At 44.5% G+C, this 25683-nt stretch overlaps 1 protein-coding gene across 5 annotated transcripts in view; it reads right to left on the bottom strand.

Moving 5' to 3' along the window:
- Positions 1 to 830: 830 nt before the first annotated feature.
- The window catches only part of wdpcp (WD repeat containing planar cell polarity effector), a 63457-nt gene continuing 38604 nt past the window's right edge, over positions 831 to 25683 (bottom strand). For 4 of the 5 annotated variants that reach the window (XM_062400980.1, XM_062400983.1, XM_062400982.1 and 1 more), the window contains 9 exons: positions 22603 to 23206; positions 18736 to 18924; positions 18206 to 18329; positions 17116 to 17179; positions 11348 to 11447; positions 6003 to 6093; positions 3165 to 3256; positions 2386 to 2423; positions 831 to 1242 (listed from right to left, as the gene is read on the bottom strand). In XM_062400980.1, coding sequence (XP_062256964.1) covers positions 1192 to 1242; positions 2386 to 2423; positions 3165 to 3256; positions 6003 to 6093; positions 11348 to 11447; positions 17116 to 17179; positions 18206 to 18329; positions 18736 to 18924; positions 22603 to 23206 — 1353 coding nt within the window. In that variant the 3' untranslated portion in view covers positions 831 to 1191. The remainder of the gene's footprint in view (positions 1243 to 2385; positions 2424 to 3164; positions 3257 to 6002; positions 6094 to 11347; positions 11448 to 17115; positions 17180 to 18205; positions 18330 to 18735; positions 18925 to 22602; positions 23207 to 25683) is intronic. The other variant, XM_062400984.1, reaches the window with a different exon arrangement.

The following is a 25683-nucleotide window of genomic DNA, read 5'->3' as shown; positions in this document are numbered from 1 at the left end:
ATGATTTCACAAAGCTGACATAATTGCTCAAAGGGTAAGTGAGGCTCGTACTTTGTCTTCTGTATTATGAAAGAGGAGATTTCAGTGTTTGTGTAGAAAGGGGGGGGGGGGGGGGTTGCTGTGTGGAGGCCATCGGGGAGATGGGAGGAACTCGTGCTCGCCTGTTAAGCAATTTTGCAGCTTTTATTCGAGCTGTCAAATCCAACAATCGGGAGATAATGCAGCCTTGGTCTGTAAATTATAAACATGTCAGGAGATGCACTAAAGGCAGCGACGCCACTTATCTGCTGCAGCTCTGCAGAGCGACTGTATCATCGGAGGGGAAATACAACATTCTGATGTTTACATAAGAGAAGTATTAGTATCAGTCAGAAATGTAATTCCTTTCACCCGTCCCTCTCGCAGGGGATTGACTCCCCAAAAAACACACAATGATTTTTTTTTTTTTTTAAAGCAAACAAAACAGGAAAAAGGAGCAGAAAAGCATCCTCGCTGATCTTCTGTCCGTTTCCAACATCGCTTCTTGTATATTTTTTGGTGGAAATCCTCTTAGAATGCAAAGTAAATAGATTAGGATACAGTGAGGGATTAGGGCTCGCGCCGCGCTGTCAGATTAGTCGCTGAGCGCAGCGCGTCGACAGCTCTGACACGGCCATGGCTGCTGTTCAGGAAACAGGCTCCGCGCGACGCTTTAAACTCCCTGGTTGGCTCCTATTCATGAATAAAACTGTGGCCCGTAATCTCGGCCAACACACACACACACATCTACACAACACACACACACACACACAGAGGCAGCCGGGAACATTCAACATCAGTGCTGAGGGAAGTATAATAGAAGTCTTTATTTTTCAGGCTGATTAATGACAAGGTTGAAAACAGTTTTTGTCATATTTTTAAAAAGGAGGAAATCGTTAGAACACTTTGCTTTTTCACCGAGACAGAAAATGACCTGGATCCATTGTGTGTGTTTGACATGTAACACACTCAGGATGACAGCTGTAACACAAGTAAAGGCTTCTGCTTCACTCATGTTCTATTCTACGCTCATCATCTGTACACACATTACATAAGTGAGAAACTAGTTTGCATATAAAACACATATATATACAAAAGAGTCTGTTATTGAGGAGGTGTTGTTGTGTTTCTTCAGTTTAATGAAGAACCTCTTGAATCGTACATCTTCTTTTTTCAAACGGTTCCTAGATGGACCACGTGCAGCGTCCCGGGGTCGTCTTCCTCCTGAGAAACACAACACACAGAGAAGTTGTGTTTTAACAAACCTCAAATAAACACAACACACAGAGAAGTTGTGTTTTAACAAACCTCAAATAAACACAACACACAGAGAAGTTGTGTTTTAACAAACCTCAAATAAACACAACACAGAGAGAAGTTGTGATTTAACAAACCTCAAATAAACACAACACACAGAGAAGTTGTGTTTTAACAAACCTCAAATAAACACAACACACAGAGAAGTTGTGTTTTAACAAACCTCAAATAAACACAACACAGAGAGAAGTTGTGTTTTAACAAACCTCAAATAAACACAACACACAGAGAAGTTGTGTTTTAACAAACCTCAAATAAACACAACACACAGAGAAGTTGTGTTTTAACAAACCTCAAATAAACACAACACACAGAGAAGTTGTGTTTTAACAAACCTCTGCAGCTCGTACAGGAAATATAATAATAATAATAATGCTTAAAGTTAATTTGAGTGTTAAACTGGTTTTCATGGAATATACGTTTTAATATCTAACGTTACAAGCTTCAGGAATATGATGATAAGACAATAAACTGAATTAAAACTGCAACGAGTGATTCATTGATTATTTTCTTGATTAATAAATCAATCGTTTGTCTGTAAAACATCTAAATACAATGAAATCAGATCAAAGGGACATCTGTAAACTTCTACTGTTTTATCAAATCAAGAGATATTTTTATTTATTATCCTGTTCAATAAAAACAAGACATGAATCCTCATATCTGACATGGTAGAGAGGCCTGTCACCTTGATCTGTCAGTGTCTATGTTTGCTGATATGAAAACTTTTATTTTACAGAATAAACAAAACAGTAAAGATGTATTAGTGCTTTGTTATTATTTATGGTTACTTTAAACCTACATTCAAAGGTTTGATAAGGACCCCGAAGGAAGAAATTCTTTAGTCCCTGATATCAGCCCCAAAACATCTGGATGATATCAAGCTTCAGCTTTTATTGTTTCTGCTGTGACTTCACTATTGGCTTTAAACCTATGATATGATTTTATGATCACGTTTTCCTCCCGTTCACATCGAGACGAGATGGAACTTCGTGACTTCTGTCGACGGAGATGAAAATAAACAAATCAACGTTCAGTCGATCAACTCACGTCTCTGTTGATGCTTCCTGCAGAACCAGAGGAGCCGACTGCAGATGTTGGACGAGGAACCGGTAAACCAGCCGCGACACATTAAACAAAGTACAACAGCCCAACATTAGACATGCATAATCACACACGGCAGCCCTACAGCAACACAACACTGACTGACACACTCACACATGAACACACACACACAGCAGAACGCCTGAACAGGTTACATGCTCACTCAGTAGGTCGGACACGTTGCCTTTTCTGGCTTTTAACAAATGTAGTAAACCGTTGTCACTCCTGGCGATCTCCCTCTCTCCCTCTCTCTCTCTCTCTCTCTCTCTCTCGCTCTCTCTCGCTCTGAGCGCTGTGTTAATAAGGTTATGATTGACATTAAAACCCCAGCGTGCCTTATACAGATATTTAAAACGCTGATGCAAATTCCCCACAACAGCCTCCAGCCCAGATTACCAAATGACAGAGCGATTTGGTAGCGAGACAATCGCTAATAACCCCAAAAATTGAACTATTAAAATGGAGAGAGCGGAAAGGAGGACGGGAAGGAGTGATGAAGAAGAGGAGGAAGAAGAAGTGATGTTTTCTTAATGGATGTTTTTCCTAAATGACCCGTTAGTCACCGCAGACGTCTGAGACCAGGAGCACTCAGGCCTCGTTTAGAGAATCTAACACGGGAGAATTATCACAGGTCATAAAACGTGGCCCTGGAATGTGCACGCTGAACATTATGTGATTTAATGTTCCAGGATCTCACAGACACAGACGGGGAGCGACAGACAGACCTGGTTGTGTCAGTGTCCTGAACACGTCTGGACTCACGGTCACGTGGGGACTCTCTGCCTCTGGTCTCCTTGGAGCGAATCGTCCATCAACACTGAAGAACAGAGGAAACACATTAAAAGTTGAGATGAATAAATGAAAAACAAACTTTACTTTGCAGGGGAGGAGACACACACAGTTTGTGATGTTCTTGTGTCTTTGCATCAGTAAAATCAACCAACTTAATTATATTTAAACACTAAATTGTTTCCTCATCTTCACGCTGCTGACATCTCTCGTATCCAGAGTCGTGTCTGTGGTGAAGTTTAGAGACAAATCACGTTCTGGTGAAAGTTAATCAACACGTTTTCTCCGTCTCCTTCCAGGAGCCACATCCTCCGATGGCTGCATCATCTTCAGGACCTTGACATTTTGAGAATCCTTCAAAGCTCCGACCGATGCGTCCGTCTATTCCTCAGACACAAAGGATCTGTGTGTGGGGGGGGGGTTGTTCTGAGGCCAACGTGTGATGAAGCTGAATGTGTGGGACAGGAAATCCTTCTCCCTTAACCAGACCACAATCTATCATCTGATCTAAAGAGCTGCGACATAACCACGAACAAGTTCAATAAGTTTACATTATGTATGAACAGAAACTGTGATGCAGCTTCTGTCATATGAGTCAAACATGATGTGTTTAAATAACAGACCGAGATATTTCTTAATCAACAATCTCTCACTTTATCACTTATCAGATTATTCAAAGGGAAATCCGGCTGATTTATTTGTTTGATTAACTCAACTGACTCTTGTATTTGTATTATTCTGGACTCACATCTTTCATATCTTCTGTTCGGGCCTCCAGGAGCTGAAGTGTCATAACTGAACCCCCCCCCCCCCCCCCCCCCCCCACCGGCTCCAGATGTACACAAACTGGTGATTCAATAGTCAGATGTAGATTCCTGGCTCCCTGTCCTGTCACTCTGAACTAGCCGCACATTAAGTAGAAATAGAAACAGCCTCCATTCTTCTTCCCTGCTCTGCCAGCGGAGGACGTGAGGAGCGGGCGAGGCCAACAGCCGTCAAAAGAACGTTGGGACGATTCCCAGATTCTCGTTCTCTCTCTCATTCCTCCGCTCGGGCAGAGTCGGATTTGGGGGAATGCGGGGAACCGGCGAGGAGCCCCCCCCCCCCCCCCCCCCCCCCCCCGAACCCTCCATTGTGCTCGCCTCCCCCTCTTCCTCTGCTCTTTTCTCAGCGAGCCAAACGGGAGAACGCCCGCGCTATAATGCCTCCCCTACTCCACCACGGCTAAGCTGCCACTGGCTTCACATGAGAAACAATGAAACTTCATCGGAGACCAGATTATAAAAGAGAGGGGGGGGCATCAATATAAAAATTGTTGTAAAGGAAGGGGGGGGGGGGGGGGGGGGAATTGTGCAATAAAAAAGGCAGCAGCTTTTGTCTGTTCCTCTCTGTGAACACTATCTGTGGGGAGGTTCAGGATCTGCTGTCTTAGCGCAGGGGGAAGACCTGAGGAGGAGCGAGCAGGCGTCTGGCTGCCAAACCGCCCTAACCCTCTTTACCACTCCTTTCTCCTGCTCTCCTTCCTTTTACTGCTTTTTAAAAAAGAGCTTAGGCCAGAGCATCTCTCTCCTCCTCCTCCCCCCCTCTCCTCTCTCTCTCTCTCCCTGGACCCCAGCTTGTTTAAATTGGCCGATAGGAAGGGATTTGGGATGGATGGAGGGGGCTTAGAGAGACGCCGAGTGGAGGGGTGGAGGTGCAGGGAGTCATCAGTGTTACAGTCAAACAACCATGAAAAGCCTCAGAAGATGAGAAGAACAAGGGCGCCTCTTTTTATCTAATGCACACAAATCCCATATAAACACTTTCAATATGTTATTTGGAATGCCCCTCCACCACCACCACCACCCGTCCTACAGTAACAGAGACGTGGATGACTTTATTTGTGTGTGTGTGTCTGTGTGTGTGTGTGTGTGAGATATGTGTCAGGGACAAAGGGGGGGGGGGGGGGTGCTCTCCCTGTGTCTTTTAGTCACACTCTCTCCACACATCATTCAAGTCGACCAGTGTATTAAACAATCCCTCCGAAGCAGTGGCTTTGGTTTTGTCGACACCAGAGACTGAAGCGTGGAGGAGAGCGGACTCCGGTGGCTCCGTGTTTTTAAAGAGCCAGAACTGATGCGGCTGTGACATTTGAAATGACACAGGGAAACGGAGGCTTTCCGGCTGTCGCTGGGTCATTTGGCCGCAGACGCTCTCACACAATTCATACACACACAATGATGGATCGTGGTGGAGGAGAACGAGGGCAGGCCCGAGAGAGAAGAAGAAGAAGCGAATCCTCCACACGACAGTGGAGGAGGCTTGATTCATACTGAGCTGAACTAAATGTGGTTTCTATTTTTCTGGTATTTTATTAATTTATACGATTAAAATGGATACAGTTGAAATTACTAAATCAAATGACAATGTGGAAACAATGTGAACGGAGGAAATGAGCTGTTTGTGCATAAAGAGCAATATTATTACCAATAATCGAGCTAAAAGAGAATATTAGATTTCCATTTGCCAATCGGACAGAAACATGGTTGAAAATGACTCTTAATGTGGCTCAATGTGTAAATACACAGACCTTTGCAAACAACTTCATTATATCTTCTTTAAAAGTGATAATATGTCAATGTTCACGAATGCTCCAAAGTATTTAAAAAACAGTTATTGCAGATTTGAAATCACAAAAGAAGAAACACAAACATGGGAAAGTGAATCAGTAATAATGACAACATGAAAACAGACACAGTAGAGACACACACACACAAACAGTACACACAACTCACTGTGTTGTAGGAGTCCCTGAAGACGAAGGTCCTAATGCACTTTGGTTCCGATCCGTCTGTCGGTCACCGAGGCTCCAACCCAACACATCTTCTAACACACACACACACACAAGGAGGAATAAGAACAAGTTATTGAAATTTATATGAGAATTGAATCAAAGAATTCAATTTCTAATTTTCTATTTTATTTCCAGCTGACACTGAATCACACAAACACAACTACAGACTGTTCCTTTCTTCAAGGTGTAGACTCTGGATAACTGACTCCACCAACAGTTAGTGTGTCTACAATGGAGTCGATTTAAAGACCTGAAGTAATCTGCTTCTTAAAAGTTGAACTTGTGAGTTTCCTCTGCAGACATGTTCAGTTTGTCACTGGGAACAGGTGATGGTCACTGCTTCCTTTCTGGGCAGACTGGACACCACAGTGGACAGGAGCTGGTCAGGATGCTAACTTCATTAGCACCTAAACTTATGAATAGCTTATGTTACTCACAACGTTTCTCCCAGATCAGTGAGTGTTAAACAAACTGGCTCCTTGCATCTATCACCTGTAGATAATGTAAAACCAAGTGGTTCCACACGTGATGATTCATGTGTCCAGACACTGGTTTATAATCAGTCCCTTTAACTCGTTTTGTTTCACGTTGTCAGATAAAGTTGTTAAATGTATTTGGATATTTTTGTAGAACACCTCTAGGTTCTGTTTTCCATCCTCTCCGTTTGGTTCTGTAAACAGCCCGTGCAGGTTTTTGCTAACTTGACAATCTTGCTTCTGACAAACACGTTATTCCAGTCGAGCTTCCGAACTGATACGAGAACTCAAACACTAATGGAGGATGAGTCAACAGAGCGATCGACAGAGCCGAGAGCGAGGGCCCGAAACAAACGCTTCTTCAACACACAGCGGAGCTAACAGGCTTTTATCATAACCACTAAGAAAGGAGGGAGCGTGAGGAGGTGGAGAAGTGGATCTTCAGATAAAGCTCTTGTCTCGTTGCCCGTTGAAAGGCCCCACAGTCACATCCTCCTTTGTGAGGGGGAGACGGAACCATCAGGCGCCCAACTTGGCTTCTCCTCTTGGCAGAACGCTCCTCCGAGGAGAAGGAGATAGAGAGGAGGAGAAAGAGAGCTTCCCTCGCGCTTGTTCGCTACTCTGCCTCTCACAATGCCGTATCTATCCAAATCAACACACTTGTCAGCCAGACAGCTACAAGCGATTTCCGATGCCGTTATAAAAGGAACCATTTCTAAGCTGAAATGTGTGTTCTCTATTGTGTGTCTGTGCGTGTGTGTGTGTGTACGAGCCACGGTAGCATCTCTGTTTATCAGTGTTTACAATGGATGCACATACACATGAGAAGAGGTGCATAGAAACACGGTGGCGCTGCCCAACCCGATTCCAAGTCCGAGACCGATGCTGGTAAAAGACTCCACGTTAAAGAATCACTCCATCTGGGATTCAGTCCTTTTGTTTATTTCTTTTGAAAACAAGTGAAGAAATCGTTGAGACAATATCAGGAGATGTTCTCCTCTTTCCAGTGTTTCTCCTTTCAAATGCAAATCAGCTCATTTCCACAGTTTTCACAAAGTGAAATGAGACAAACCGATGGGTGGCGATGGCCTAGATCGGTGGTTTCTCCTGCTGCTCAGGACTAAAAGAGACGGCTGGTTCTATACCAGTGGTTCAGTCCAGAGAACCAGAATAAAAACCCATTCACCTCGAGTCTCTGAATTCATCAATTAAAACGTTATATCTCGTTAAAGTATTCTGTAAAAACCCCACACCCGCGTGTTGGTGGGGCTCCAGATCTAAAAGGTGAGATGTTTAATATCGTCTTGCAGGAGGAACCTGATCAGATCCGAGCTCCCACCGCTGTGTGGCCTCCTCACCTATTGATGTGAGATGGAATTATGATTCTGGGAGCACAGACACTGGGAACATGGCAGTGAAATGGTTTGATCGGTGGCAAAGCCTCACAGAGGAGCCTACACAGACACACACATACACACACACCTTCTGTGGTGTCAAGTTGATTCCTGTTTGGAGGCAACAGGGTTTAGGTGAACTTCTGTAAGTTCGGTGTCGTGTCGTGATGTGAGGAACATCTCAGCTCTTCAGGGACATGGAGGCTGAGCAGCAGCGTCAATTAATCAGGTCGGCAAGATGATCAATTATCTTCATCATTAGTTAATTACATAGAACTTCTCAGTCGCTCTGGTGCTGTGACAATTTAGCGGTGAGTTGTGTTACCACTGCGATGACACGAGTGTTGTGTAGCTGCAGGGAACGTCTGCTCTGCATGAACTCAACAAACTGTGTTCACGTTCCTGTTTAGCAGATGATAATGTTGGTTCACGCAGGAAACAGTGTGACCGGCCTCACAACGTCCCAACTGCACGCACACAGTTCACATATTTACACAATCGCACACATGTCCGAGGGCCATTCTGAGTTTGATTTGCATATATGTGTGTGTGTGACGGAGAACAAACACTTGTCAGACTCACTTGCGTGTTTAAACAGATATTTGTTGGTGTAGGCTGCGGCTTTGTGTAGCTGCACTGTGGGAACCTTTCAAAATGAGTCCTGTTCTCTAGTTGAAACTCTACTGGGCTGTACTGGGAGGGGTTCCTGATATTCTGTCAATGGTAATTCATATAATCAGGATGGACATAATATTTGGGAAGCCCGTTGAGTTCAGCAGCCCCACAGATTTCACCCTGAACCAACCGAGGCAGCATATTGCCGCCCCCATGTGTGGTGGTGAATAAAATGCTGGTGCTCTGGAATCAGAGGCGTGACGTGTAACACCGGCGTCGGCTTCTGTTCCACCGTTCCGGTTCTCCCTTTTACACACAAGTGGATCGGCTCTGTGACTTCCTCTGCTGCCAGCATAAAGGCAGATGAACAATGACCCCCCACCATTCCACGTCGATACCTTTCATACCGAGCGGCCGAATAAAGGCGGAACATTCCTGCCTCGAACAGGTTGTGTTTACAGATTTATGAAATGTGACATGGAGCTCCAGCTGCTCGACGTCACCAGCCAAGAAGGTGGGAAGCACTGGTTTAATCCTGGACCATGAAGGATGTGGGTTTTTATCGCAAATCTAAAACATGAAAAATACAGTTTCATCTTTTTAAAGGGAAATAAAAATGTATGTAGTGGAGTTAAAAAAAGACGGTCACACTTAGAGAAGCAGAAATGGAAATATTTGTACCTCAAAGTAGAACTGAAGTACTTCAAAGATATACTTTACATCACTCTTAGCAAAACAGAAACTTGACAGTGTCATAAAAACTGTTAATGAACTGAATCTCCTGTTTCATGAACATACTGGAAAATATCTGTTAACACGAGAAGGAAACCAGTAAATACATTGTGTTTGCACAACTTGACATGTTTGTACACGTGTGTGTCCTGTGAGCCACAGATGATCCTGGTGGTGTGCAACGACCATGCCATTGGCTATGTCTGTGTGTCTGGGTCTGTGTGTGTGCGTGTGTGTGTCTGTGTGTGTCTGTGTTTGTTTGTGTGTGTAAAGAGAGACACCTGTTCACTGTTCTCTGCTTGAAGCCAATCACTCATAATTTATAACCCGGCTTTTCTGCTCTGTTAATATGAAGGCTGCAGTTGTGTAACTGTAACACACACATACAACACACTGATCTTACACTCCTGCCTGGATCAGAATATCATGTTATTGTGTTTTATCTCGTGATCCTAACAAATATATAATACTTTAAACATACATTACACATTGAGGTGGATATGTGTATTTGATCTCATATTTAAATATCAGCTGGTTTAGTGACGTGTTGTGTCACCATAGAGAAGTCAGGTTAACCCTGAAGCTACAGTTCCTATCCTGATTGTAATCCAGTGTCTGTGGAGACGTCAGGCCACTTGAACTCTTCATGAACGATGTCATGTTCAACCACCTGTTGCAGTTATAGTGTCTGGTTGAATGGAACATTAGGGGGGGGGGGAGAGATAGGAACCTGCACACAGGGGCTGGAACATCTGCAGCAGCTGCAGGTTTGGTTCTGACCCTTTCATGTGTGTTTCCCCTGCTCTCTCCCCACATCTCACAGTTAACTCTGTCCATTCAATAAAGACGACTTATGGGACTTAAGTTTAATGTCTGAAATGCCTCGGTCGTCTCTACTCATTCATATTCTCTCTTCATTTTTCCTTTTCTTATTTCATTTATTTTCTTTCCTTCACTTCCGTCCTTTTCCAATTCATCTGTTTCATCCTCTTATCTTTTAATTTCACTGTCCTTCATTTGGTTTTCTTCATATTTGTCCTCCCCGCCTCTCATCCCTCCTTCCTCTTCCTCTCCTCTGTCCCTTCCTCCATCCTCCTCTCCTCTGCTGCTGTCCAAGGATAGGACACGCTGCAGGTGATGCAGGTAAATCATCGAGGACATAATTAAGAGGCTTATGAGGAGGCGTGTGCGTGTTACGCATCACATTAGAAACAAAAAAAAAAGAAATTACATGCAAACAGGCCCCACAGTTACACAAATGCTCATTTTCATTCACTGACAAACACACAAGACACTCAACCTCAGGGGTTTGACCTTATACAGTGGAGTTAAATACCTCTCTTGTCTCATGTGGTCGTACACACACTCTCTCACACACACACACACACACACACACACACACACACACACACACACACAGACACACACAGCCTTCTGGTGTGTTTTAAGCACCAATGAAGGACTCATCAGACATGTTCACCTAGTTCCCTCACAAATTTGAATGGTTGCTGCTCACCCGTTGGGCCTTAAAGCCTCTGTGAGGACTTGTGTGTGAGTGTGTGTGTGTGTGTGTGTGTGTGTGTGTGTGTGTGCGTGTGTGTGTGTGCGTGTGTGTGTGTAATGAGGAACCCTGCCTGATCCCCTCTGGTATGTGCTTTGGGGAATGTTTGTCAAAGGGCAGCAGCACAGCCTGAAGGAACAACACAAAACTGGGCCTTCTCTGGGTTTCCTCCCCTCCAACAACTTCAGGAAACATTGAGTGATTATACATCACAACACTTTCTATTCAGTTTGGGCAAAACCTTCACCTGGAACCATGTACATTCAAAAACCCATAAGTTGTTCCTTAGTCACTGAAGAGGACGATTCACGTGGTTTCAGTTTTACGTGAATATTGATATCATAGTATTTATTCTCCTCGGTGCAATTACAAGTGAGAAAATGCTGTAACATGTGTGGGAGTGGGTGAGTTACTGAGGTTAACAAGTATCCACCTCTTCAAATGTGAGGAAGGAGAAATAAACGATCACAATCATAAACATTTGGACGTTTATGATTATTTTTCTTACCGCTGCCTGCGTCGGCCTGGGCCTCGATTTCATTAGCTTTCCTCTTGGCCACGTCCGCTAGCACCAGCTCGCCCTTATCACCGGCGACATAATGGAGGTCCTTTGAAGGTAATGCAAGAAAGAAAGAAGTGAGAACGTTAATCTAAAATGAATCTAAGCTCCCGATCACAATAGGTTTCCTTTTTTGGAGGGGTGGAGGCGGTGGGTTTTTTTGCGGGTGAAGGAAGAAACAGATGAAATGACAAGATCCTTTGAAGCCCAACATCAGAAAGAGCACCGGTTGGATGAAATGCCGGTTCCTCAAAAAACTTTGAAATCAGCCTGCTTCTACCCCCCCCCCCCTCTCTCCCACACCCTCGTCTCTCCGGGTTTGAACCAGGGAGGATGTTATCTGTCATATTTCAAAAGTGGGAGAGAAGGCGAGGGACTGTTCACCTTTCAGAAACGCTGGTATTCTGTCTCTTTGCAGAGAAACATATCCAGCCGAGCATATTACTATATCAGCCTGTGACAATATTGGAAACAGCGTGTCTCCTCTGTATCGCTCTGTTTGCGTCTCGCACGGCCATAAAGAGAGATAATACTGGAACATGATGTCTGAGTGCGGCTGATTTAAAGCTCAATATGCTGCCACATTATTCATTAGTAACCACACTGCATCGCTCGGCCACGAGTATTACTACAAATTAAATACCAGAAAACTGGATATTCTCAAATTATATTCTTAATATCACTGTTTTTTAAACCAGTAGAATAACGTTGTGACGCAACTCTCAACATATCTAAAATAAAATATCTTTACTTATCTCAAATAAGCTAAAAAAACTGTCATATACTATTTCGCTTGTAGTAGATATTTTAAAAATAATGTAGATCTTTACAATCCTATTCTGAACCCTACTTTACAAGCTTAAAATATTTAGTAAATGTTTATCGAGTTGCACGGCAAACAAATAAATTACTTACATTTAGTTTGAGGAACAGCCTCACAATATATAGGTGACCTAAATTAAGACACACAACGGGTAAATCTTAGGATATTAAAAAGTCAGGACTTTTGCTCAGATGACACGAAAACAGAAAATTCTCAAGGAGGGAACAATTAAAAACTGATATGTCGTTACACGTGGACTAAACGATCAAACATTCAACCTCCTGAACTGACTGACAGGGAATCAAACCCTGGTCCTGGCACCCAACGAGGGGCTACTCCGGGTCGCAGGGTTTCCTGGACTAGAGAGCAGGGCCTGAGGGCCCATCAAAGGCTACAGCACGTTAAGGAAAGTCTTCCGCCTCAGCGACATCACAGGACATCAGTGCCGTGACTCAGGGCTCGCCATGGATAACCCTCAGCTGGCTAAAGCCAACCCCCAGCTGAGCCTGCACCGGGCCTTAATACCCCCATATTGTAACCAAGCTTTTGTACCCCCAGAGGGAAAAAAGGAAAAAGAGGAGGGTGCTGGTTTCCAGAAGAGGTGGGGAGCAGAGAGGGGCTGAAGCAGAAAGGGGGGGGAGTAAAACAGAATAAGAGGGAAAGGGTGAGGTGCTGAAATTGAGGAGTATGAATGGGAACAGATTGGGTAATTATAGTGTGGTGCCTGCTCTCTGTGGCGAGGAGTTAGGAGGAAATGTGGAAATGGCCGACAACAAAATGGCCTCAAAAGAAGCTAAATCGGCTACAAGCACTGAGGAGGCTAATTCAGCCGCCGGGAACAAGGACATGGCCCCTCAATTAGATATGAGTGAGGCTCCCTAATTGATAACAAACAGAGCAGCGGAAGATTAAACAGGCAACGACGAGGAGGAGGAGAGGAGAGGAAGAAAGAGAGGAGGAGGAGAGGAGAGGAAGAAGAAGAGGAGGAGGAGAGGAGAGGAAGAAGGAGAGGAGGAGGAGAGGAGAGGAAGAAGGAGAGGAGGGGAGAGGAGGGGAGAGGAGGGGAGAGGAGGGGAGGCAATACAGTAAAATGATCATGAGGAGTATGAGTGAGGGAGCAAAAGAAAGAGGGTGAAAGAGACATTGAAAAACAAGAAATATTTTGCAGAGGGGTTGCACGTGAGCGAGCGCGAGAGAGAGAGAGAGAGAGAGAGAGAGAGAGAGAGAGAGAGAGAGAGAGAGAGAGAGATTATGACAGTCAGAAGAGAACAATTGAACATTTGATTCTGGGGCGCTTTATTCCAGCTTAGCTCCTCATAATACTGTGAATCTGGATAAAGAGAGAGAGAGACAGTGAAATGAACAAATGTGAAATGATAGAGAGAGACAAACTGAGAAGTAAGAAAAGAGAAAGAGAGACAGAGAGAGAGAGAGAAAGAGAGAGCGAGCCAGAGAGAGAGAGGAGTATCAGGCGGACTAAGAAGGGATAACAATAATACTCCATATAAAACCATCAGATATTACACCTCTTATTCCCCAACGCTCGAACGCGACACTAATCTTATTTATATAAGAGCTTTAGGGGTTGCAGCGCGCCAGCTAACCACACCGATAAAGAGGGGCGTTTTAGTAGGGGCCATTTTTGGGGGAGAGAAGAGGGGACGAGGGGAGAGAAGGTGGAGGAAGCACAGGGCCCAACATCCACTGATATGTGGGTTAAATGAGGGATTAAGTTAACTTGCTCATGTCTACTTGTTTGTGGGTTAAAGTACAAGTGTTAAACCACAGAGTGGACTCACACACTTATTAGTTATTGTGCCAGGTCAGCGTCTTGTGTGAGGAAACTGCATCACACAGATTTAATGAGGAGAACGGAAGTTTGAACTGACATCTGACCACTTTACGGTTAAAGGCAAAAGTTTGGCTGAATTAGATATTTGGTTTTGAATTAAATGACAGGAACAAATAAACAGTAATTTGGTCTGTGCAAAAATACAACAACAATCAATTAGCCTCAGTTTCAGATCCTCAGTCAGGAGCTTGGAGGAGTGATTCCAAAAGTTCAGAGGAATCCGAGAAATCAACATTATCAGTTTTCCCAGATAATAATTCACACACACACACACACAGTTGTTTTCGGACACACACTTGTTATCCAGGAGCGTTGTGTTTGACTAACACTTTTATCAGATGGGTGTTAAGGACTTAACGTTTTAATAACTCTAATTACTCATCTGAGAGACGACAACGAGCTTATTCCCAAAGACAAGCGATCCCTGCTCCTGCAGCAGATCCGGACGGAGATAGAGGCTGAACCCAACTCACGCATCTTTTCCTTATTGCTTTAGCAAATCTAACAAGACGCAGTACGAGCTCTCATCTGGGAACAAAAGAGCCGGCTTCAGATTCAGCTATCGCACCGTTTAATTTTAATTAACGGGCTTCATCAAGAGCCACAGACCCTGGGAGAAGAGGAGGGAGAAGAGGAAGGAGAAGAGGAGGGAGGGAGGTGAAGAAATAAAAAACTTGTCAACAGGATTGACGAATGACCTAATTGGTTACATTATCAACTCATTATCAAAGGCTAATTAGGGAGCTACAGAGCAGCGTCAATTATGACAAAAAAATGCAAACGACTCAGTAACCCCCCACCACCTCTGCATTAACCCCCCTCAACCTCCACCTCCGCCACAACACCCCCTACCACCAACTCCTCCTCCCCCTCAATTTAGCCCGACACTGAAGTGTTTCATTTTAACAAAAGGTTTCTTCTTTGGGACAGAAAAGGCTGGAGGGCCTCTATTGTTAGCTGGGAAACAATGACACCGGAGGGGGGTAGGGGTCCTGGTGATGCGGGGGGGGGGTGTATCATGCTGGGCGTTTCTGGGAGAGGTAAGGGTGTGCGTGTTATCTCTGTGTGCGTGTGCATTTTACCAAGTCGCCGGCGCGTTATTGAGTTCTGTGAGCAGGTCCTGAAGTTCTGAGCGGTTCGGCGAAGGCGGGGGTTGCCCTCATTAACCCCGTCCACCTCGACTCAATCAGCCGAGCAGCGGGTTAAAGCAACAACACAACCTAATTAGAGCGAGGGACAGAGCGAGGGGTGAAATGTCAACATCCTCCTTTTCTTCCTCTTCTCTCTTTGGGTCCTTTCAAACCAGGAGTTGTTGCTCTCTTGGTCACTGAGGCAAAAAGAAAGTGCTTGAAAGAGCATTAACTTTGTTACAGATCCGGGAGGATAAGTATTTGCAGTTATCTGTCGAGTTGAGTGACTTCTAATGATGAGTAAAACACGCAAGAGAAAAAGAAGACCATCAAACTAGGTCTGATTTATCACAGGTGCATTTTAAAAAGATAATAACAATAGTTTAAGACATTAAAAAACTGTTTGGAAAGAAAACTGCACACGTGGTTTGATTTCAAACAGGAAACTGAAAAACATCTAGAATCCAACCAGCAAAGAAATGGAGAGGGCTGAAAACATAACCTCCGTACCAGAGGTAATCATTTGGTACAAAATATGAAAAGGATTTTTGTCTTCGACATTCCTGATGAAAACATTTTGTTCCTTTAGTTTGAAAAATTTAGGAAGAAAAGGTTTAAATTAATGAAATGTCCTGAGTTTGTTTGTTTTCACATCTAAATGAAAAAAATGTCATTACTATCTTCTATGTTATATATATATTTACAATAAGAACAGGCCAAAATCACTGATTTTACCAGTTGAAGTCAGATCAAAATCAACAATTATTTGAGTTCTTTCTGTGCTAATTCATCTCTTGACACCTATAAATTGTCAGAGACCTCGCTTCTCCTCTTTCCCCTACTCTCTCTCTCTCTATTTTTTTACATTTGTCATATAGCTTTCCATCTACACCACTACCCCCCCCCCCCCCTCCAGCCCTCTACTCCCCCCAACCTTCCCCTTGCGCTCTTTCAAGGTCCACAGGCTCGACTCCACCTTTTCAATTGGGCTTCCCAGCAGCACTACTTAGTGGGGAGGGAATTGGAAGCAGTGCTATCAATGTGATTGAAGGACCAAGAGGAGTGTGTGTGTGTGTGTGTGTGTGTGTGTGTGTGTAGGGGGGTTTCTGTATTAATGTCTATGGTGTTGGTGAAGCATGGAGCAAAAGGGGGCCCCATGGAAAAGGGGGTCAAACACACAGAAGAGCAGAGTGGAGAGGAAGAATGAGCAAGAGAGAGGGAAGATGAGAGGAGGGGAAAAGGCCGAGGAGGAAGTTTGGGGCCCAGACTGAGATCACACCTGCTCTTTGCCACACACACACACATATACACACACACACACACACACACACACTCTTAAATTAAACACTTTCATAAAAGTATAATACTCCCTGTAATCGATGGAGTCTATTAATCAATGAACACAGTCTGAATATTTAATTTACAGTAACGTAACATTATGCATGTAACAATTTTAGTATTACGGAGATTTTATATAATAAAGGTTTATTTATATTATATCTATTAATATTTATAAATCACCTGTGTCATTTTTTTCTTCTTTAAACATATATTTTAACAGGAAACAGAAAAAGAGAGTATAAGAGATCTGTCCAACAATAGCACTGAGAAACCTGTGTCATTTTTTAATTTGTGGCTTCATTATATTTTTCTTTATATTCTATTTATGCTAAATAATATAAGCCACATGTTCAGCATATTTTAAAAGGTGCTGAACAAAGACAAATTAATTAATAGATAGGAACAAAAAATAGATACAGCTCCATCAAGATCGATCATTATTATTATTTTTTATTTTATTCATGAGTGTGGAATTTTGCACAAAAAAGCACAGTCCGGGGTGTGTGATAACTGGAGGTTAAAATGTATATATACACAATATCTTGTGTTGTTTTTTATCTTTTCCACTCACCATGAACAAGTCTCTGTCTTCCAGGTCTACAGCGAGGAGGAAGGCCTTCTCGAAGCGCTGGTGTCTGAAGAGACAGAGGAGACGGTTACACAGGAAACACAACAACACCCTGACAACACTGTGAACATGAAAATGACAAATGAAAGATGAATATTAGGTCAATGGTTCGGTCTCTTCCTTCAATCTGTAAGCATGCACACACATACTGTAACACACCTCTGCAAACAAAACTGCCAATTATAGCTCTCTCCCTATCATACAGCATTTAAGCTTGGAGAAAATGAGAGAGAGAGAGAGAGAGAGAGAGAGAGAGAGAGAGAGAGAAAGCTGTATCTCCCAGTACAAAACACCTCAAGTTTCCTTGTTGGCAGCCAACATGAAACAAACACAAGCAAACAGAGGAGGTGTGTGTGTGTGTGTGTGTGTGTGTGTGTGTGTGTGTGTGTGTGTGTGTGTCTGTGTGTGTGTATGTGTGTGTGTGTGTGGTGAAGGGGGGGCTTTTTTCATTTGATGTTAATGGCGAGAGAAAGAATGCAGGTAGATGATAAGCGAGGGAAGGAGGTGGGATGCCAAACGCCGCTGCAGCTCTGCTTCAGAGGAGGAGAGAGAGAGGGAGCGGGAGGTAATTGCCGGATGGAGAGCGGCGAGCGGCGGCGTGCAGGAACAACAGGGTCTATTTCAGTCAAACAGGCGTTTCAAAAGGCTCTCATGGCAGAAGGGAAATGAAACAACAGTCTAAACAGGTGCATGTGTGGAGCTTTGCGTTATGAATGACTCAAAGCTGCATCAACGCCTGCGAGTTAATTCAAAAGCTATTTTTCCCTCTTTGGATTTGTAAAAAATAGCAACGTGAGATGAAGGAAGATGGTGAAAAGACGTTTATCCCTGATCAGACATCTGTTCGTTTTTAAGATGGATCACTTGTTCGTAGTGTTTCAGATGAACACACCATTAACTTCTATTTCTGTTATTCAGATGGTTTAATTCTAGTGTATGACCTCGACCCCATGACCCCTGCATAAAAACATATGAAAGACAAATGTCTCCCTCAGTGCATCAGATCAGAACCCTGCGGAGCGGCTGGCGTTACCTGAGGAGGTGGTGAAAGAAGCGCCGGGCGTACTTGCTGATTGGCTCCCGGTAATCCAGTATCAGCGTATCAGAGAGAGGAGCAGGCGGAGAATAAAACACGCCCAGAGCTGCTTCCAGTTGAGCTACGGACAGAAACACACACAATACCATAAAGTGATATTCATATGCATTTTATATCATATTTTCATTAAGTTGTCACATAAACAGTTCGACAGCCGAGACAACCATGACGCTGGTGAGGTTTGACGATATATGAAGGACGGATTCTGCTTCGTTTACATTATTTGCATTCTTCTCTGCGATGAGCTTCAGATGTGAGCGTTCTCTGCTCTAATATTTACCTTGGCTGTGGAGTTGGCTTTCACCCTGTCCGTGTGTTGTGTGTTTGTTTGTCTGCAGGATTACACAAAAACTACTGGATGGATTTACAGGGAACTTGACTGGGTGCCGTTCTAGTTTTAACTGGAATTAAAACAGTCAAACCCAAACCTGTTCTTTGTGTTTGACTGTTCCCTCACACACACTCACCCTCTCTCTCTGCGTTGAGCTCCAGCCTCAGCAGGTAGTTGGTGACTGAGCTCAGGCCTCTGTAGCACTGGTCTCCCATGATGCTCCAGTCCATGGACTCAAGGATGCCCAGGGCCTCTCTGACCTGACCGCAGAGCAGCCGCTGCTGCAGCAGCTCCCCATGTCCCATCTGGCCCCCGGTCAGAGCTCCTGTCACAAGGAGTCATGGTTTACTATCATATGAAATAATGATAATATATTAAACAGCAGGATCTTGTTCATCTCCTACACATTTACAGTAAATATGAAGCTTTTCCCAGCTCGTCCCATCACATGATGATTTGTCTGTTAAAAAATAAATCTTTATTGCCAACTTGAAATAAATGGAACTTTGATTTGTACTTTTCTATTTATCGACGGCCAATAACAATTCAGATCCTTCAGCGAAACGTAAGTCTGTGAAAACTACAATTCTATCTTATGGGATCAACATTTATATCAAACATTAAGATAAAAACTTTGAGAATCTTTTAGGCTTTGTCCATCGAACCACTGCCCATTTTCTGGAATGGCTTTTTATTGTATTCATATTATCACATTCGATTAAATCAGTCAAAATGTAGAAACTGAAACAAAATGTTACTATAAAATTAAAGAAAACTATTTTTCTGTGTCTTCAATACTCTGAGGTTCTTTCAGTGTGTGACCAGGCAGAATAACCTGGAGCACTAGATGGGTCAGGCTGGCATTGACCTGTCAATCAATTAGGTCTGGATGTGTGTGTGTGTGTGTGTGTGTGTGTGTGTGTGTGTGTGTTTGTAGATTAGGACTGCTGAATAATAGAAGGCCACGGTTCTGAACCCTTCACGATCGTGTCGGTGTCTTCTTCTGTGTAAAAGGGCGAAGCTGCACACGTGTTTGTGACTTTATAGAGAACCCAGTCAGGAAGTGAAGGTGTTGAATACCGGGGGTAATTAGTGTCGACTGAAACCCGATCACGACGCTGCACAGAACAGTCAACATGAATCACAAGCTTGTTTTGGCAAAGACTGAACTTCATGTGAGCAGATTCCAAACCACACATCTGTGAATGACAAGATGTCGAGAAGTTGAAACTGGTCTGGGTCCAGTTTAACTTCACCATGAATTCATTTGCTGACACAAACCCTCATGTAGTCAGTACACGACAGGTTCTGGACAAAGTGCCAAACCACTGTGACTTTAGACTAAAATGACTTATTTTCTCCCCTGGTGGTCATTTGAGAGAACACAGGCTTCAGCCACTTCCGCTCAGGCTTCACTTTCCTTACATCCTTTTTAATCCAGTCAATGTTCTGGACAGTGTAAGAGAGTCTCTGCTGAGGCTGCAGCCCCATGAGCAGGCTCTTGGCTAATTAATTGACAAGTGCATATGTCTGTGTATCTGTCTGTGTGTGTGTGGGTGTGTGTGTGTGTGTGTGTGTGTGGGTGGGGGGTGTACTGGCAATTAAAATGACAAGCTGGCAATTAGCAATCCCCCAAATCCCCTACAGAGTGGTCTAATGTGGCTAATACATCAGCTGAGCTGGTACGGTTTGTATGTGTGTGTGTGTGTGTTTTTGTGTTGTGGTGTGTGTTTGTGTTGGGGAGGGGGTGTCCTTGGTTGGCAATGACAATGGCTCATTGCGGTGCCACACCTGTCTACACTCACTTGTTTGACCAGCTCGTTTCAGCGTCACTGTGTCAGACACAAAAACAAACCACTGAGCAGGACGAGGTCGACAGCAGCACGAACACACGGCGGCCGAGAAGAAGATCATGAGAAGAATGAGCACAGAGGGATCAATTCAAACCAATGAGGGGAAGTTCTCTGAAATATGAAATAATTTAAAATCATTAAAACTTTTGTATTGCTATCTATCAATCAGATAAAGTGATCAATAGATCAGCTCTTTCTTACAAACCAAAATAATAAAATACATCAGCTTGGACTCTATGGATTTCTATTACCACAGAAGTAGTCTAATCGTTTAAGACCTCAATGAATTAATAAATCTAATAAATAAAATGTTTATTTCCTGTTATTTGAAGATAAGGTGAAGAAGCCAGTAAGAGAATAACACAACAGAATCTCCATGTTACTGGACTGAGGTGTTTGTAGACAATCAGTTCCATGTGGTTTTACTCTGCAGTTTTATCACAGCGTATTAATATCCGTATCAGAGACATTACAAACGATGCATGGCATCATAAGTGAGACGGAAGCAGTGAAGAACTAAATTGAGACCGAGCGACACGTATGTGAGACCTAGTGCATAATATTTTTACGGCCTAAAATTCAGATTATTGAATTTGATACTTGTTTAAAAACATTAATAATGTTTTACTGAATTTCAACCTCTACAAAAAGGCTTTAAGCTGCAGCGTTGTGCAGCACATTCCCTGGTCTGCCCCTCCACAGCCTGTACCGGTGCAGGTCCAGCCCCGGCCAACGTGTGCCCAGATGAGATAACCCAGTACAGGCGGGGGGGCAGGGGTAGTGAGGGCTGCCTCCCGTGGAAAAAGGAGAAATTGGATCTTGTCCAAGTCTTTCTTCCTCTGCGCTTCCTGACTCACTCCTTCTGTCATGTGGTGGGCCTTATGAAACAAGTCAATACAGAGAAGGAGCGCAAACAAACAAATGAGGTGTGTGTGTCTGTGTGTGTGTGCGTGTGTGTTGGAGCACAGAAAGGGAAGAATACACTCACACACGTGATGGGAGGGGGGGGGAGAGAATTATCATGGAGAAAAGACGTGCAGTGACTTTCTTCATCAAAACCTTGGCAGACGATCAGAGAAGGGGAAGCTATTGTTGGAAGACACCCCCCCCCCCCCTCTTTCCCTGTGCACACAGTCAAACACAGTCAAATACACACACGCACAAACTTAAAACACACAGTGTTCTACTTTCCTCCCTCCGCCCCCTCACTCCTGCTTCCAAACTTCAGCAGAGACCTGCGTGCCACTGTCACATCTTCTTGCCAAAGTCACACTCGAAGACGCTGAACGTGCAAGTGTGTATGACACTGTATGATTGTGTGTGTGTTTGTGTTTGTGTGTGTACTTGTGTGTTACAGGGTGAGGCGGCTGCTTGGGAAAATGTTTTGATTGGCAAACTTTATCTGGGGGCCCCGAGGGACCGCGCAGCCACTCTAAACGATTTATCGGAAAAATGCATCCCAGAATGCACCTGGAGGGCTCGTGCCCCGGGGGCGATTATCGAATGACCTCTGAGAGCGTGGCTCCTACTAACCTTGCCGCCCGTCAACAAATTAACTTCCCCTCGTTGGAGAGGTGCGAGAGACGCCCCGCTCAGCGGACGTACTGACACAGCGAGGTTCAGGTGCAGCGACAGAGAGAGACTCCGAAGGGAGGAAGACTCCTTCATTAGAACGAGGTGACGAAGATGGTGAGGAGGGTTTGTTCAAACACAGAATCCTTGTATTGACCTGGATGCCCCTGTTCATTTTATAAACCTTTATAGAGTGACTGCTGTGCTCTAGTATGCATAAGGAGACATGTTTCAATCTATGAAACCATCAGAGCCTGATGATAATATCCTTATAATAGTATCATTTAGCCTTAGACTGCTATATTTTTAGTATGTGTTATTTCACGGATTCTTTTGAAGTATGCATATACATTGTCCTTGTTAATCTCTTGTATACTTCTCATTGTTGTTTGAGACCATGCAAGAGTTTGCTCAACATATTGAGATACGTTTAACTTCAACCACCACGTGAACAGAAACTAAATCAAGATCCCATTATTCCATTTTCAGTAATTAATATAAGTTGCTCAACATTTGATCCCAGTTTCGTAAATTTGAGTAAATTTCAGTCATGTGTCATTCTTGAATCTTTTTCCTACCTAGTCTGAATCTCAGAACTGCCAGTGGTCCCTCATGAAAGAGCAACATCAGCGTGTCTGTCCCCTCTGGGCCTCCGTCCGGGCCCGTGGCCCACTGCAGCCCCTCCAGGCCTCCGGAGCAGCGCAGGTGCTGAGGAAGTCTGAGCGTAGCGGCTGCAGCCACCTCCTCCGCCACCAGTGCCATGTTCACAGGGGCCAAGCCGGCATCAAAGCACACCAGCTCTCCCTGGCCTCCCCCCACCATGACCACAGCTCCAGCAGGGTGCCAGGCCAGGAGGTTAGGTGGCACAGGGCAGGAGGCCAGGAGAGAGACCCCCCGGCGCTGGTCGTACAGGACCAGGGAGGAGTCACTCAGGCCCAGGAGGAGCGTGGTTTCCCAGGGGTGCCGTGAACAGGTGATGGGCTGGGACGGCAGCGGGATGCGGGTGACGGACAGGCGGTGCAGGCGGCCTCGTGCACACTCGTACACACAGGTGTCGGCCCAGGACCCCTCTTCTGTCCCCTGGGGTCTCGAGGGGAGCTCTACCGTTAGCAGCTTGTAGGGCTGGAGCAGACTGAAGCCACAGTCCAGGGGGTTTCCCTCAGTCCGCACGGAGCTGAGGACCTGAAAGACACAAAGAGAAACATCACAATTGACTTCCTCCAGGAACCTGAGGTCAAAGGATTCAGAATGTGCACTGACGGCAGGCGCTGACTCTTTCTCTTCTTTGTCTCGCTCCTCTCAGTGTTTTGACTGTTCAATATGTGCAATGGGATACGTAGCTGTACCAAACTGCTCTCAATCACTTATATCATGAATAAATAAATCAGATTTCTTTCTTTAAGATCCATTAATTATTACTTAAATTGTCAAAAAATCCAGTGTTACAGAAGGCGGGGGAAATAATCCTGGATCCTCCCCAAAATTTAACTTGGTTATTTCTTGGCTCATGTCCCTTTCGTCATCAAGTTTCTTGGAAATCCGCTCAGTAGTTCTTGCGTAATCCTGCTGACGAACCAACAACCATCCAAACAATCGGACAGGGGTAAAAACACAATCTCCTTGGAGGATGTGATCGTGGGAGACAGTTGCATGAACATCAGAGTTCTTGTAAACTTCATATGTAAATTCATGGTGGGAAATCAATTTGTAATTCATGTAATTCTGTCCACATCACTACAAATCTACCAGGTTTATGTCTATATGCTTTCTTTTATTTCTTTCCATGTCTTTGACTGTGAAGTTAAATGAAATGTCTATATAAACACTGTGGTGGTTGGATGGAGGATTCCTCTGTTCGGTTGTTAAGTGACTAAAAGTTGTATGAGCAGCAAGACTGGAACTTAATATCATAATTGTGTTTAAACTTGTTCTTCTTTGTAGGAATTGGAAGACGCCCTAAAAAAGCACAGAGAGAGAACAAGTGAGAGAAGGACTGAGTCATACCGAGCCCCGCACCCCCCGGAGATAGAACAAATGCAGCCGTACACTTTTCTCATCGACGCCCAGCTGTCAGTCAAAGCAACTAATGATAAGCGTCCCATTTTAACTCAAGGTCAACAAACATATTCTCCCTGAGCATGCCACGGCTTGGCACCCGGCACCTTGTGATAAACGTCTGTTTACCTGTGTGCAGAGCCAAGAGCTAAACACTTGACACGGCGAATGACAAGAAACAAGCGCTTTCCAACACAAAGAGGGCGACACCGGGAGGAGGCTTGGAATCATCTGACCATTGGTCAAAGGCAGAATTCAGATTATGCGCTCCTGGAGCAGAACCAGTCGGTGGGAGTGGGCACAATGGTCCTGCTAAGCAAGCAAGCATTGACACTGACGGAGATAGGCCGTGTCACGGTGGTGCTGTCGATAAAACACCCACCAGCCACCAGGCACTGTAGGTGGATGACAGGAGACAGAGGCTTGTAGGAGACGGCAGCCCAACAGCTCCACAGTCACCAACAGATCTTTGTAGGAGGGATTTCACCTCACCAAAGCCTCCATCCGAGCTCTGCATTAACCGTGGCAGCTTTGGCTAAATGAGCCCATTTCTTTTCGCCATGTAGACAGAAAGAGGGATAGGCTGCCTGCCTGCCTTTCCTTTTGCAAAGCTGCCCGGCACAGTTTTTTTTGGCAGGCAATGCCAAAAAAGGGACTTAGAGGGAGGAAGGGAGGTTTTTTTTTTGCCTGCCCATGGAGGAGCAGGAGAGAAGCAGACGACTGTCCTCCTGAAAGCTTTTTCCTCTCCATAATCCCCCCGAGCTACAGCTCCTGCTGCTCCCCAGGGGGTGGGTGCTGTGTGTGTGTTTATTTGAGCCAGCAGGCAAGAGGGCTCAACTCATGTAGGAGGTGGGCTAGCCTTCCAGGGAGGGTGTCCTTCTCTGGATAGCTACATTTCTGCAGGGACAAAGTGACACATCCATTAAATAAACTTGCACACAAACAGAAAGAAAGCAAGGATCCGTCAAGTTCGTCCACAAAACGCTGTCACGTGAATCACAAGTCCTACTTCAGTTCCACAAACACTGCCCCCCCTCCCCCAACAACCACATCTGATCCTCCTCTGCTTTTCATCCTGTGCCCGGCCGGCTGGTGCCCGCTGCCCGCTGCTACCGTGGCACCATCCGGGATGAGGTGCAGCTGATTCAGCTGATTCAGCTCCGTGTCTCCCAGGGGAAAGGAGAAGGACGGCAGCGTCAGCTAAAGCTCAGAGGCAAAGAGGAAGAACTGCATGACCTGGTTCAACTGCCAATCATTTAATTGAGATCTGGACAAATATGTGTTTAGGTCCTACGTTTATTTTGTCTACCCCAGTAAAAACAAGTATGATGTGGGAGATTGAACAAACATTCAACCCATGGTACGACTGCTCATATATTAAAACACTAACTGGTTATTTTCCCTGGAGACCAGATAGACAGAGGGTTGAGTTACTTCCTGATCTTAAAGCAAAGCAAATTATTAGAAGCTCCTGGTTAAGACCATAGAGCCCAACATAAAGCAATGGACGGACCATGACAGTGAAACTGCAGTTGTAGCAATGACAGAGCTTTAAGCACCTCTGTTTCTATTTCATCATTAATCTTATTTAAACAACCGTCTTC

Source organism: Platichthys flesus, chromosome 12 (genome assembly GCF_949316205.1).
Source record: "Platichthys flesus chromosome 12, fPlaFle2.1, whole genome shotgun sequence".
Lineage (NCBI taxonomy): Eukaryota > Metazoa > Chordata > Actinopteri > Pleuronectiformes > Pleuronectidae > Platichthys > Platichthys flesus.
The sequence above is the reverse complement of the archived record's forward strand: the minus strand, read 5'-3'. Positions and strand labels throughout refer to the sequence as shown.